Below are 12730 nucleotides of genomic sequence, written 5' to 3'. Positions count from 1 at the left end.
AGATAACTCGACTCAAATCGTCCGTGCTGCGAATTTCTCCACGGCGTGATTGTAGTCGTGGTAGCGAGCCGATCAGACCATTGGAAGGGACAACAAACTGCATTAGGTTTTCTGTGTTCTTATCAGATCCCGCCAATGTCAAAGATTATCACCCGAGCACAACACAAAAAAGTCCCTGTGAATTTGATGCCGCTCTTCAGCCTTACAAGGCGTAGGGCTGAGCAGATTTTTTTAATGCCATACGATCCAGCGCAGATCAAGAAACGCTTGTCGAGCCATTTGGGGACATAAGGCTGAGGTGGGGAGCCAGCGGGGCGAAGTCGCAGCAAATCCATAATTGTCGTCTACGTATATGGTCCCAGCGGATCAGATAATCTCGCAAGGTGCACCTTTCTTCAGCATAGCGCGATAAGAGTCCGGAAAGGACGCACGTCGTGGAGCTGTGCAAAGCAATGACTTTCCCCGGCTCGTCCTCTTGGCCAGGCTTATCATCTGCCAAGCGTTGATGGACTCCGCGCTTGGTTGTCAACTATTACATTACTGCGCGATTAATTTCTCCTTCACCGGCCAAGGGCCATGATCCACCGGCGAGGACATGGCCGAACTCGATTAAGCTCCATAGCGCGACCCATCGTATCATCCGGAGCAATGGCTTCCAGGTGGCATAAGGAAGCTCGAGTTGTTAGTGAATGCCAGGAAGCGAACCAGCTGCAAGGAAGATTTGAAATGGCCGGCCCAAACGCAAGGCGGTCGATCAGATAACCTGGAACGATCATGACAGCTGCACACCACGCGGTGATTGATCATTTCGACATTCCCGACAAGGAGAAGAAACCATTACTAGTCGAGCCAAGTGGCACAGAGAAGACCCATCTCCTTGCTTCTAGGATGATGGGTTACATCGGCCGACCAGGTTACGCCGGCTCCAATGCCCTTCTAGGTAGGCACTAGCCGGCCATGTCTCAGATTACCCCTCTCGTACACATGCTTCACCCCTTGAGGTGTTCGTGCGCTGGTCGGAGCATTCAGTGTGAAATATTGAATTGAATATGGGCATATCATGGACCCCGATGCTGATCAGGGTACAGCGTTATCACAGAGACATAATCGTAGTTATCAGATTTGAAGCCTTCTTCAGGCTGAAAAGCTGTGAAGTGCTGATTCGGAAAAGCAAAGGCCTTGCAGCCGTTGCACACAGAAATTACTGGATCGAGTCAGCCAACATTCCAGGCAGTGGAGATCCAACGGAACTCGAGGCCAGACAAGAGCACACACACACACACACACGTATGGAGACCCACCGGCTAAAATCATCTCCCCCTTTGCTTTCTTTAACTCCCGTATGTAGACAAGATCCACCGTGGCAAGAGAGAAAAGTCTTAATCTCGGGTAGGACCTGACTGTTGGATTGTCGCTAGGATGTTGACGAGTACTGTACGATCCAGTTTGTGGAAAACAAACATCCCAGGTGGAAGCGGAACTGATCCCTTTTCCTCAGCCGGATGAGACACGTGACCTGGCCGCCAGACCCATGCCTGGCATCAGTCGACAAATCCTGAACTGTCATTTGAGTCTAAGTGAAGAGCAAGGAAGTCTTGGTGTCTTGTAGTAATTGCTGGATTAGAAGTCAAATCGAGGCATACGATTGCGAAGGATAGTGGACCTTGCTCCGTAGGCACGGTAGTGGAATTAAGTTGTCTAGCCAAAGGACTCGCAAAGTATATATCTTGCGAATTTGCTATCAACTGAACTGGCCACCAATCCAGGATACGTTGGCAAATCTCCTTCTGATCAGACAAAAAAGAGCTAATCTACAGAGATGGTCACTAAAATAAGTTCATGCTTAGCATAAGCCACCACCTATCCTCCGTAGTGGCCACGCGCAGAGAATAACCATTGCAACCAGAAGCGTGTCTAGAATATCAAGCCCTGTATTATTACTAAGTAGGGGTATAAAGAGTATCGTATAAGGAAGTAAGCCATAATAAATAAAGCGTACACAACCCACAAACAGAAAAGGAACCCTCACGCGGCCGGAAAGGACTTCTGCCGAATAGGCAAATTCATCGTGCGAGGCTTATGCTGCGGCTGTACCTCGGCACCTCCTGCACTCGCCTGCACCCCATCACCTGGCTGATCGGATTTGTTGATCGTCTCCTCCCCGCGCTCATGCGCCTCGGCCTTCTCCCTCCGCTTGCGCAGGAGCTTGTGTTTCGCCTCATCTGCCTTCTCGTGCAGCGCCCGAACCTTGTGCTTGGTGCGCGTGTAGCCCTCGATGCCGAGCAACACGGCGTACGACTTGCTGATGGAAACGCCTGACATGTCGACGCCTTGGTCCTGCAGCGAGTGCACGAAGGCGCGGAAGTTGGCGGCGGGCGGGCGGTAGTGGCCACTACGGTTGGGTTTAGCTCTTCACTCCGGTCGGTCGGACATTGTCAAGGGTTGTGTTGAAATTACCTGAGAGGTGCCAGACTCCGCAGCTGGCCATTGCGTATTTTGATCAGCCCGGCGGCCGCGATGCGGGCGCCCCGGAGAAACGACGAGTGCTGGAATGCACCGGACTCTTTGATGCCGACGAAGAGCCGGAAGGAGGTATCGGCCACCTGCATCGGTAAGACCCCGTCAATGGCTGTGATGCGATACAATTTTAGAAAAAAGGGGGTGACTGACGAAAATCCACATATCCTCCTTTCGTTTGGACGACTTTCCCTTTAGCGCATTCAACATCGTCGCCGGCGTGGTGTGCACGAACTTCTTCGCCACCTTGGCCGCCTTGTACTGATCGGTATCATGCTTCCCGATCGTATCATCATGCACACGGTCCGTGGTACTGAAGTCTGACGACGAGAGCGACGAGAGTGAGGACGATGACGACGACGACGACGATGCCCCAAACGACGCCTCGCCATCGGCAGCAGCATCATTCCCCTTGAACCGCGGCGCGTTCTCTTCCATCGGCACCACGCCATGCAGACTATCCTTGAACCGCTTACTGTCCGTCCACACGAGCTCATTGTTCCTCGCCCAGCGGAACCGCCCCGCCGTGTCGACGGTCACGAGGTAGTTCATGCGCTCCTCTCGGCTCAGGTAGCGCACCTGCTGGCGCTCGAGCTTCTCGCGCGGACACTGCGGGAGATCGAGGTCCTTGCCCTCGCCGTGGTCGAGCCAGTAGAAGAAATTCTGCTGCGTGGGCGAGGTCTTCCAGTACATATGGTAGACGCGGAGATTGCTGCCGTGGCGGTGTTTCAGGTCGACCATCTCCAGGAAGTATTGGAGGTCCATCATCTTGGCGGTCGTGCCGGCGGGGAGGTCGTGGTGAATCTGTGGCCCGTGGCTGTTGCTGGCACTGGTGGAGGTGCGAGACTCATGCTGGGCGGAGGTTGTGGTTGAGGCGGGCTCGTCGGGGAGCGCGGGCAGGAGGTCGTCGTCATCGTCACCCCCGGCTCGCTTGGCGACGCTGACGGCGCGGAGCCAGTTCTTACGCGCATGGGCAGCGCTGTCGAGATCGCTCTTGTCTTCGGGCGCGGAAGGTCGGTGGATTTGACGCCATTCGGCTTCTTTGACGGCCTGTTGAGGACGGTTGGGTCAGCGACGACGGGGATAAGAGGCGGGGAATGCGGTCGGGGGGATTTTACCTCGATCAGTCGCGATGTGTTCTGTGAGTGCTGCGAGAGTCCAAGCCCGCGTAACTCTCTCCGCGTGCGATAGCCCCGATATACTCGCTTGGTAACGAAGAAGGTCAGCGACGCAGACAAAGATATTTGTGGGAATTGAAGTTCAGTCAAACCTGGATTGTTTGGGCGGCGTGTTGCTCCTTATCGGTGACGTCACGGTCGGTGGGGTTCGGCTGGTCGGGCGGCGGGGGAACTGCAATTATGGTCTCTGCACTCATCTTCACCTACTGGATGTGGAACGAGTTGTGAAGTGTAAGTATAAGTATCAGTATCTCAGAACTAGAGAAGTTCAGCAAAAGTACCGAGAGGTGGAAGGAAGATGGCAGAAAAGAAACGGGACAAACACGGGACAAAAAGGAGATCGTCGCGACGTAAGGCTGAGAGATTGGCATTTGGAGGCGTTCCCATTACGAGCGCCAAGCATCCGATAACACCTTGTTTAGAATCCAGAATGGAAGTAATAAAGCCTAAAATAATATGCCATGCATTTCGCATCAAGTTGTATTGAAGAAGTTGAAGAACATGTGCAGAGATGTTCTACGTTTGTCTATGACGACGAATTCTCTAGACGTCGCATCCCACTTAAACCTCGGTTGTGCCACTCAAATCCTCCCACAACTGACAGCGCTGCACCGACAATGCAGGCACCTCCTCCATCGCAGTGCTGTTCGTCTGCAACCGCAGACGTGACCCACTACCCCAGGTGTTCCACTCCGGCGCACCGCTATATCGGAGAAGATTCGGATTGAGCTTCATAGCAAAACTGATAAAGTAGTGCATGGTCACCGGTATAATCTCAGCATTGTAGCTGAGATACGAAGACGTGCTACTGAGCGCCCCGGTGCTGCCCGCACCAAATATGGCTGGTAGCTCAAAAGTATGCGGGACTCCTATGCCGCCAGCTAGGTTCGACTGATCGAGGATATTAACTCGGTAGTTCCACGTCGAGTGCGGGAGATGCTTGGCAACGGATGCGGTCAAATGGTTACCGGGACACGTGAAGCATGCATCCCCATAAGCATCGGACGAGGTTCGGAACCAGGCTCCATGTTTGGGTATCGGGCTAGTTTGCGGATAGGCCTCCAGTATTCTGTCCAGCTGGGCCGCGGTCAGGTGAGGGTAGTTGTTCTTGAAGAACTGTGACACTTCAGAGCGAGTGCTAGCGTTGTAGGCGAAATTCGAGCCTTCGTCCGTGTCGTCACCCACCAGTGCCGGGACCTTGATGAAGTTCCCCTTCTTGAAGGCATCGTACAGAAGCTCCGGAACCAAGTTGCCATCGGTCACCGGTAGCCAGTACCAGTCGGGAAGGGGGCTACTGCTGCCTCCTGGGAAGGGTGAAGCTGTATTGGCACCTTGGATGGTCGCGATGTCGAGGTCTCGGAGACATTGAAGAGAATTCGTCGCCTTGGAACAGCCAGTGTCATTGACAAACCGCTCGTACTGAAATTCCATCTCTGCGACCGTGCGCTGGGTGGGCCAGAACGACGATTCAGCCACAGCGCCCACAAATAGCTTCTCATCCTTTCCTCCGAACGCCGTGAGGTGGAAGGCCACGGATCCTGCGCCCGCAGAGACACCGTGGATCACAATATGGTCTGGATCTCCGCCAAACTATTCTTTGTCAGTCTCAATTCGCGGGCCCCGCGATAGCCTGGGAAACACGGGGTACGTACTGATGCAATATGCTTCTTGATCCAATGCATAGCCTTGCGTTGATCCAACAAACCTACATTCAAGTCACCGTGCTTCCGCACTTCTTCACTAGCCAGGAAGCCCAACGCTCCGACGCGATAATTGAGCGTGACAAACACCAGTCCGCGACCAGATTCCTCCACCACAGTCGTGCCATTGTAATTGGAATTGGAATTCTGTGCGTACCCTCCGCCCTGGATAAAGAACCATACAGGCAGCTTCGACTGTGGCGTAGCTGTCGAAGGCTTGAAAACGTTGATGAAGAGACAATCCTCCGTCCAGTCCGCGGGGGAATTGTCTTGATCGACACCAATACAAATTGGCCCATACTAACTTTCTCGATTAGTACCGGTGAAAGAGCCAAGCCATGAATTGGATGCAGTGAATGAAGTGGAATATACCTCAGTGGCCGTCTGTAATGTGGCATTCGTCACGGGATCTTGAGGCGCTCGAAATCTAAGATCTCCCAAGGGAGGAGCGGCATAGCGCATACCCAAGAATTGATCTACTCCTCCCGCGAGACGGGTACCTTGATACTTGGAGTACCCAAGGTCAACAGTGGGAGCTGAAGCGCCATCCGCAGAGCTGGGTAATGCGCCAGCAATCTGGGAGACGAAGGTTAACAAGACAAGAAGCCTCATATTGTTGTTGAAGAACGTCTGTTAGGTTTGCACGGCCAAGGGAACAGCGCACTCTGTTGCGACGTATGCTCCACCATCGGGTTGACTTTATGTAGCTGTCCGCTTCTTCGTCAGCATCACCACTTTTCCCGCATCGTGCGGGGTGTGCAGAAGAGCTAAATTACCAGACCGAAGAGTTTTGCCGGCCGTAAAGCACTCTGCAGGCATTGTGGGGGGACTGGCTCAATTATCCAGGAATCGGAACGTCTAGACATGCGAGGGGTTCGGCTTAATTGAAAGGAGATTGAAACGGGGAAATAGACCGGAAGGAGGCGAATGGACCCCAATCCTGCGCAAACAATGTCATCTGGAAAGGGTAATTGGGCTCGAAGGACGACCAATTGGAATACATTGAAATATAAGCTTTAAATGACGGCACAAGTATCAGGTTGTGCTATTGTTGGCCCGAAGATTCAAGGCCCGACCCTGATGACTTCATCAAAGGATTTAAGGCTAAATAGAGGGTCCCGGGTTTCGCTCCCGCATTTACCGAGGGTGGGTGAACCTTCGGATACCGCAAGGGGCCTGTAAGCTTGAGTGATCGTAGCATTATATCCCATAATGGGAGAGACAACAGCCTAGATCGTTCTTACGATTTCAGCTTGAACATGAGATAGTTGGCCCGAGGCAGCGCGTCGATTGATTGGCGTAGATGTTAGAAGTGAGGGGTAAGTCAACAGCAATACTCTATCTAGCAAGGCACACAAGCACGTGAACCACCATCCCCGCACAATTCAATACCCGCTGCTTGGAAATCCGCGTAATGCCGATGCACCCATGTTGGAAAGTTGTTTCTCATGAATAGTATCGTCCGAAAATAGTCAGCAGAGTGTCTGCACCAAGAAGATGCTCCAAGCGATCGCTCCAAGGGACCAAGACGAGTCACAACCGTTTGACATCCACAACAGGCCCTTTGTAAACCCACCTTCCCTGAAATATGTACATCGCAACGCTGATCAGAAACACTCCGATAAATAGGACGATGCTCCAGTTGAAGTTCTTCAAGGTGACCGGGATCTCCGGGGGCCAGAATGACCAGAATAGCGCAAAGAGAACATACGCCAGGCCCGTGGAATTCACCCACAGACCATGTCGTCCTAGACTCCAGCGGCGGTGCGGTAGTGTATCAGGAAGGTAGATCTTGCGATACATGACACAGCTGATTGAGATCGCATAGGTCCACATGAGCGCGGCAACATTTAGAGATATGATCGCATTGAATGCCGTGTCGGAGCCGATGTTGATGAGAGAAAGAAGGCCGCTGATGATACACGACAGTGCGATGGCATTGACCGGTAGTTTGTAGCTCTGGTTCACATGCGAGATCCAACTTGCAAATGGTAAGCCCTTGTCTCGGGCGAAGGCATACGTTTGACGGGCCGTCGATGCATTGAAGAGGATGTTGCTGAAGACGACCGGGATAAGTATGATGGCCGTTAATCCATTGACGCCCGCTGTGGAGACGGCCTGTTTGAACACGTAAATGAATGGAAAGCCCGTTGGATCATTCAATGCATCCTCGACCGATGGCATGGCAAACATCAGGGTGATAACAGTGATGAGCGCCAGGATCCCATTGCTGAAATATCCACCAACGATGGCTAGAGGCACATAACGACCGGCATCGCGGACCTCCTCGGACATGTGGGCTGTGGCATCAGAGCTAAGCGACCCATAAATGGCGGAGATTTGTCCAATCATGAGGGCCAGCCCGGCATTATGCCAACCACTATATGTCTTAATCTCTGTAAACACAGCACTGGCAGATTGACGAGGGGCCATGGCCCAGAGAACAACAACCACAATCACCCAACAGAGGGTGTGGAGAGCGAGCAGCACATTCTGGATCCGGGGCATCCAGCTCGCTGCATAGACATTGAAAAAGTAGATCACTAAGATCATGGCAAAGACAAAGAGTGTACCTTGCCATCTTGTGGGTTCGTATTTCGGATTGTGTACGCTGATCAGGCCCTGGATGATAGTGCCGGTGAGGAAGGATCCAGATGCTGCACCCGCCTGCCATGCCAGCACAGACATCCACCCTAGGCAAGTTAGTGAGACAAACCATACCTCAATGGTAAGAGGTGTTGCAGACCGGTCAAATAGCTCAAGAACTTTTGGTAGCGTGGGGAGGCAAACTCCGAAACCCAGTGGTATTGTCCTCCAGATGTGGGAGCCCTATACTTGCAGCGAGGTATCTTAGATCGCATCTCCTAAATCCTTGTGGAATAGAGGCGTGACTGACATGGATGCCATTTCCGACAGCGAAACGATGATGAAGCCGAAGCCAACAAAGGTCCAGACGTAGGTCCACACCAAACCGGCCATTCCTCCATTCTCAAGGCCTTGTGTATTCGATCTGTCAGAGAGAGAGAGTATCACTATCAGATGTGCCTTCGAAAGGACAGCTGCATAGGCGTTCGTACATCAGGATAAATTCCCAGGTGGCCTGAAGGACCGACGCAAAACTAAGTGCAGCCAGCGGTCGGAGATTCCGCTAAGATGAGATATGGTGTCAATGTTCCAATCGGCTCCATCATTACGGGTACTCGAAAGATGAGCAGTGCAGGTCAGCTGTCAGCTACTAACCTTGAATTCCTGGGCCTTGCCCATGCGGGTCATATCAGTGTGGTCGTGCCGGGTGCCCATCTCTCCATCTTGATCTTCCGTGGGGATCTCGAGGGGGTGGCATCCTGTCGCTGTGATCAGATCCTCTCCCTTTCGCGAATTGGAGAGACCTTTAGACGCCGTTGCCATGATTGTAGATAGCCAGTTGGAAGGGTGAGGATTCGAGTCAGGCCTAAACGGCGAAGGCCGTGAAAAGGATGGAAGAGGGGCAGCCGATAGGTAAGAATGTTGTGCAACGTGAGAGGGGGTAGAGAAGGGAGAAAAGGGAAAGCGGCGTGGGTGAGAGTGAGTATGGTCCACGGTGGTGTGGTTGTTTTGTTTGTAACTTATGGACAGGGATGTGTCATTGACATACTAAGTTACTAGTCTACTACGTACGTACCGGATGATCTCCCTGTCTCTCTTTTCCCCTCGCCCAAACTCTCTCTCTGCATTCCTTCAATTTGTTTCTCAACACCATCATTCTTTTTTGTTTTTTTCTTCTTTTTTTCTTCTGGATTCTATCTCCACAGATACAGTACACTACACATATTCACCGACCGTTACAGTACCCCGCCCCCTTCCATCGATGTCAAGCATGTCTTCCGTCATTCCTCCCGTGGAACCTCGGTCTTGCTTCCAGGCGTATGCCCCCTGGGCCATTTCTGACAGGCCCCAGTTGGACTTTATTGCAACGTGCTGACCCGAGGTGTAACCAAGCTACAAGGGTCGTTTCCGCCACTCGATCGGCAGCCTGGGCGGCAAATTACTCCTCTCCTTCTCCCTCTTCCATCGGAATGGTTGATTTGGGGATACCGGCCGGTGCAGGACACAACGGAGGAAAAGCATGCTTGACACCACCACGTGAGCCCAAATCATGGCGGGAGGGAAAACGAGGTCGACAACGCACTGGAAAGTCGTGTAACGTACTTTTGGCCACGCAAATCTAATTGGTCTCTCTCTCTTGTCACCACTACGAGACACGCCCGGTGTTTGGCACATCAAGGAAGCTCATCTGGCTGTAACCGGGTTGAATCTACAATTGCAGCCTGGGAACTGCGGTAGAAGCATCATACAAGGCTACAATCGTGGCTGATACTACACCCCGAGACATTCCGATGGATGAAATACGAGGCTTGGGCCTTGGGACGACGGCAGTCATCATTTCCCATCACGTCAGTCAAGATTGAGTGACACGGAAAATCGTGAGTGGACGAGCGCTGCCTGGGCGGAATCAAATAGATCGATAAGTCAACAAGAGGTTTAGTCAAGCCGGTTTTCCAATTCTCCAAGATATATGCGATGGCGTTAGACTGCCTTCATGTACTCTCGGTTTCATGATTTGCGACCGGTGGTCAAGTGGCAAAGTATGCATAAAGCCACGCTAGCTATTGTCCGAGACAGCAGGGCCGCCTGTCTATTGCGGGAAAGGGATCGAAATCTGGACCCATTTCCCCGAATGTACGTTCAGCTTCATCAAGAAGAAATCCTCGAAGGCGATGATGCAGACAGCCGATAGGCGCCAAAGGTAGCAATCATGGCAGGGTGTCAGACAGGGTTGCAAGGGTCATCTCTGCTCAGTCGCACCTCGCAATTTCCTAGAAGAGCAGAAGCAAAAAGATGATGTGAAGGAGTCATTGGCGTCGCCAGCTAGGCTGAGTTTTATGCTCTCAATACGTTTCTGGTATCCTTCAACATGCTTCAATACAGTCCCTCCTCTTGGAGGTGCCTGTTGATATACTCGTTCTAGTGATGCAACCTCCGTTCTTCCAGATCTTCAGCTTGATTTCGCAATAGCTTCCTCCCCGATGGCCACTCGCTCCTCGTCCCTGCCGCCCGGGGTTTCTTCTCCCCTGACCGAAGAAAACGAGCATAATCATAACGGCGTGATTGTCATCATCACTTCCCTGGGTCTCTTTCTCGTCTTGGCTTCCCTCGGAATCCGGATGTTCGCATCCTCGAAGCGAAGCATTCTCTTAGGTGATGATTATGTTCTGTTTATAGCCGTGGTAAGGTTGGAGCTGTGCTTAAACAACCCCGCCGGAAGCTCTTGTCCCGCTGGCTCGCTGACTGATATTCAACTCCCGTAGGCATGCGCCTGCGCGCAAGTGTCTTTGGTGCTGGTCCAAGTTCACTTTGGTTGGGGCCAGTCGAAAGAACTACTTCATTCTGCGGACTCATCCTCTATGCTCAAGGTACGTACACCTCTGTGCTCTATCAGTATCGTGACTAACTTCTACGTCTCTTATGCACTAGGCCGGCTATGCAGCAGACCTATTGTATGTGCTTATCTTAGGGCTATCGAAGATATGCACAACGTTGTTCTACCAGAACCTCTCGCTGCCTCGGACTAAGTGGATAATCAAGTCTATTCTGGCGGCATGTAACTTGTGGACGCTTCTGGCAATGCTCCTCTTAGCCATTCGATGCAGTAGCGATCCTTGGGTCGACATCGACCATGAATGCCCAGACCTTGTGAGTCAAGTATGATTGGAATAGTGCGAGATAAACAAATACTAACTGGATACTCTTGATAGCTGCCACGCTGGCGAGCAATCAATGCGCTCGACATTATTCTCGAGGCGTTCATTCTGTCCTACCCGGTGGTGATTATCCTAAACGTCCAGATATCCCCAAGGAAAAAAATGATAGTCTTGGGTATTCTAAGCTTCCGCATTATGTCCGTTGTTCGTCTTTCTTCAAGGCACACTCCACTTATACTCTTATGCAGACTGATACCTCTCTCCGCTGTCCACTTGTATTTCGTTCAGAAGCAAATCCGATCGTCCGATCCTACCCTCCTTGGAGCCTACGCCACCACTACCGCAGAGCTTCATATGAGCCTCAGCATCGTGCTCTTGACAATATCGTCTCTCAAGCTGTTTGTCGCGGTATACGAAGACGACCAAGGCTTCGCCTACACAGAAGAAATATCAGGATCTCATAGTAATAGTGGGCCAACAGCGCCCACGGCGTGGAAGTTATCGCGCCACATCAAAGACCCATCTCTGCAGCCAGGCAGGAATTATACGGACCGCGAGCCAATCTTGCAGGGTACATCAGCCTCGGCTTCATCATCGAAGACTCCGGGTCTGCTTAAACGGACCAACGGCATCATGAAAAGTGTCCAGATCTCTGTGACGAGGGAGAGTATTGAGCTGGATGAAAGGGGGGGAGTAGCTGTCAAGCCAACAACCGATGTATGATTCTTCCTGGTATTGCATCCAGACTTTTTGGCGCCCAGATCGACCATTAAGGTGAGTGTCATGCTATAGTGTCCAGCCTTAGGCCGCAGGTTCGCCCGTTTCGTATAAACTCAAATTGGACTTCGAAATCCAGGCATGCAAAGTTGCAAACTTGCTCCGAATGGTACCTGGACAAGCCGAGAGCGGTAAGAAAAGCAGAAGGCGGTTTCACCGTTGCCGTCTCCAATGACCAGGAAACGTAGCAACGGTAGAGCTGTGCAACAGTCAGCCTAGATTTATGGTATGTCGTTCGGGCCAGACGCAATCTGCATGTGATCAATTTCAACATGAGTTGAGCAATTGCTCATGTGGAAACCCGGTTGTCTGCGAGCAAGTGGTCATGCCTATTCCCCATGCCTTGATCCTGCATGCATTGATTATAAGGCGGCGATGCAGAGTTCAGGATGCTTGCTCCTCTGGATGAAAACACCAACTGATAAGCACTTTGCGTATCTCTTCCCAAGAGGATGGTCAAGGCTTTCCCAGCACCTATCCTACTTTACCCTAGTTTGACATGCACGGTTCCACTCGAATTGCAACCCCCTCATTCAATGACTGCTGCGGGCCCGGGTCTTCCGTCAGAGTCGAACCCACCCACCAAGACACCAGTCCAATCTCCATTCATATTGTGAAACCTCGGACAAGCACTATCCTCCCCACCCCAGCCAATCCCCACGAGTGACATACTGAACTCTACGCTTTCTGCCTCAATTGGGGCAAGCTTAGTGGGGACGTGACCGGGATGATCTGCATCTGTCACCACATCCCAGCAGCGACATTTTCAACATTGGTCCTGCCCTCACTGCTTGACATCTGCCGAGTAGTTGCTCGC

The 12730-nt window shown here is 52.0% G+C and overlaps 4 protein-coding genes across 4 annotated transcripts; 1 reads left to right on the top strand and 3 right to left on the bottom strand.

Moving 5' to 3' along the window:
* Window positions 1-2025: 2025 nt before the first annotated feature.
* On the bottom strand, window positions 2026-3892 carry ASPACDRAFT_43785 (IQ calmodulin-binding motif protein; the record flags this gene model as incomplete). Its single annotated transcript, XM_020201316.1, has 5 exons — window positions 2026-2392; window positions 2458-2603; window positions 2671-3567; window positions 3636-3722; window positions 3788-3892. 5 exons carry the CDS (start codon window positions 3890-3892, stop codon window positions 2026-2028), a joined length of 1602 nt encoding a protein of 533 aa, XP_020055465.1.
* A 327-nt stretch (window positions 3893-4219) lies between these two features.
* On the bottom strand, window positions 4220-6188 carry ASPACDRAFT_79075 (putative carboxylesterase). Its single transcript, XM_020205315.1, has 3 exons — window positions 5768-6188; window positions 5348-5695; window positions 4220-5285 (listed from the first exon to the last, which is right to left on the bottom strand). The coding sequence occupies exons 1-3, from the start codon at window positions 6005-6007 to the stop codon at window positions 4257-4259; spliced, it is 1617 nt and encodes a 538-aa protein (XP_020055464.1). The 5' UTR covers window positions 6008-6188; the 3' UTR covers window positions 4220-4256.
* A 740-nt stretch (window positions 6189-6928) lies between these two features.
* ASPACDRAFT_79066 (uncharacterized protein) lies at window positions 6929-8803 on the bottom strand (the record flags this gene model as incomplete). The annotated part of the gene is made up of 5 exons (XM_020205314.1): window positions 6929-8088; window positions 8142-8224; window positions 8292-8405; window positions 8473-8543; window positions 8636-8803. 5 exons carry the CDS (start codon window positions 8801-8803, stop codon window positions 6929-6931), a joined length of 1596 nt encoding a protein of 531 aa, XP_020055463.1.
* Window positions 8804-10461: 1658 nt separating this feature from the next.
* ASPACDRAFT_60936 (uncharacterized protein) lies at window positions 10462-11859 on the top strand (the record flags this gene model as incomplete). Its single annotated transcript, XM_020203610.1, has 5 exons — window positions 10462-10662; window positions 10744-10848; window positions 10910-11128; window positions 11191-11333; window positions 11385-11859. 5 exons carry the CDS (start codon window positions 10462-10464, stop codon window positions 11857-11859), a joined length of 1143 nt encoding a protein of 380 aa, XP_020055462.1.
* Window positions 11860-12730: the final 871 nt, after the last annotated feature.

Source organism: Aspergillus aculeatus (genome assembly GCF_001890905.1).
Source record: "Aspergillus aculeatus ATCC 16872 unplaced genomic scaffold ASPACscaffold_9, whole genome shotgun sequence".
In the NCBI taxonomy this organism is placed as follows: domain Eukaryota; kingdom Fungi; phylum Ascomycota; class Eurotiomycetes; order Eurotiales; family Aspergillaceae; genus Aspergillus; species Aspergillus aculeatus.
The sequence above is the reverse complement of the archived record's forward strand: the minus strand, read 5'-3'. Positions and strand labels throughout refer to the sequence as shown.

What these genes read in the sequence shown, in the direction of transcription:
- ASPACDRAFT_79075 (XM_020205315.1), bottom strand. Translation starts at nt 6,007, where the DNA reads ATGAGGCTTCTTGTCTTGTTAACCTTCGTCTCCCAGATTGCTGGCGCA. An exon ending in CATTACAGACGGCCACTGAG is followed by an intron (nt 5,696 to 5,767) that starts GTATATTCCACT and finishes CGAGAAAGTTAG; the next exon opens with TATGGGCCAATTTGTATTGG. An exon ending in TCAAGAAGCATATTGCATCA is followed by an intron (nt 5,286 to 5,347) that starts GTACGTACCCCG and finishes GACAAAGAATAG; the next exon opens with TTTGGCGGAGATCCAGACCA.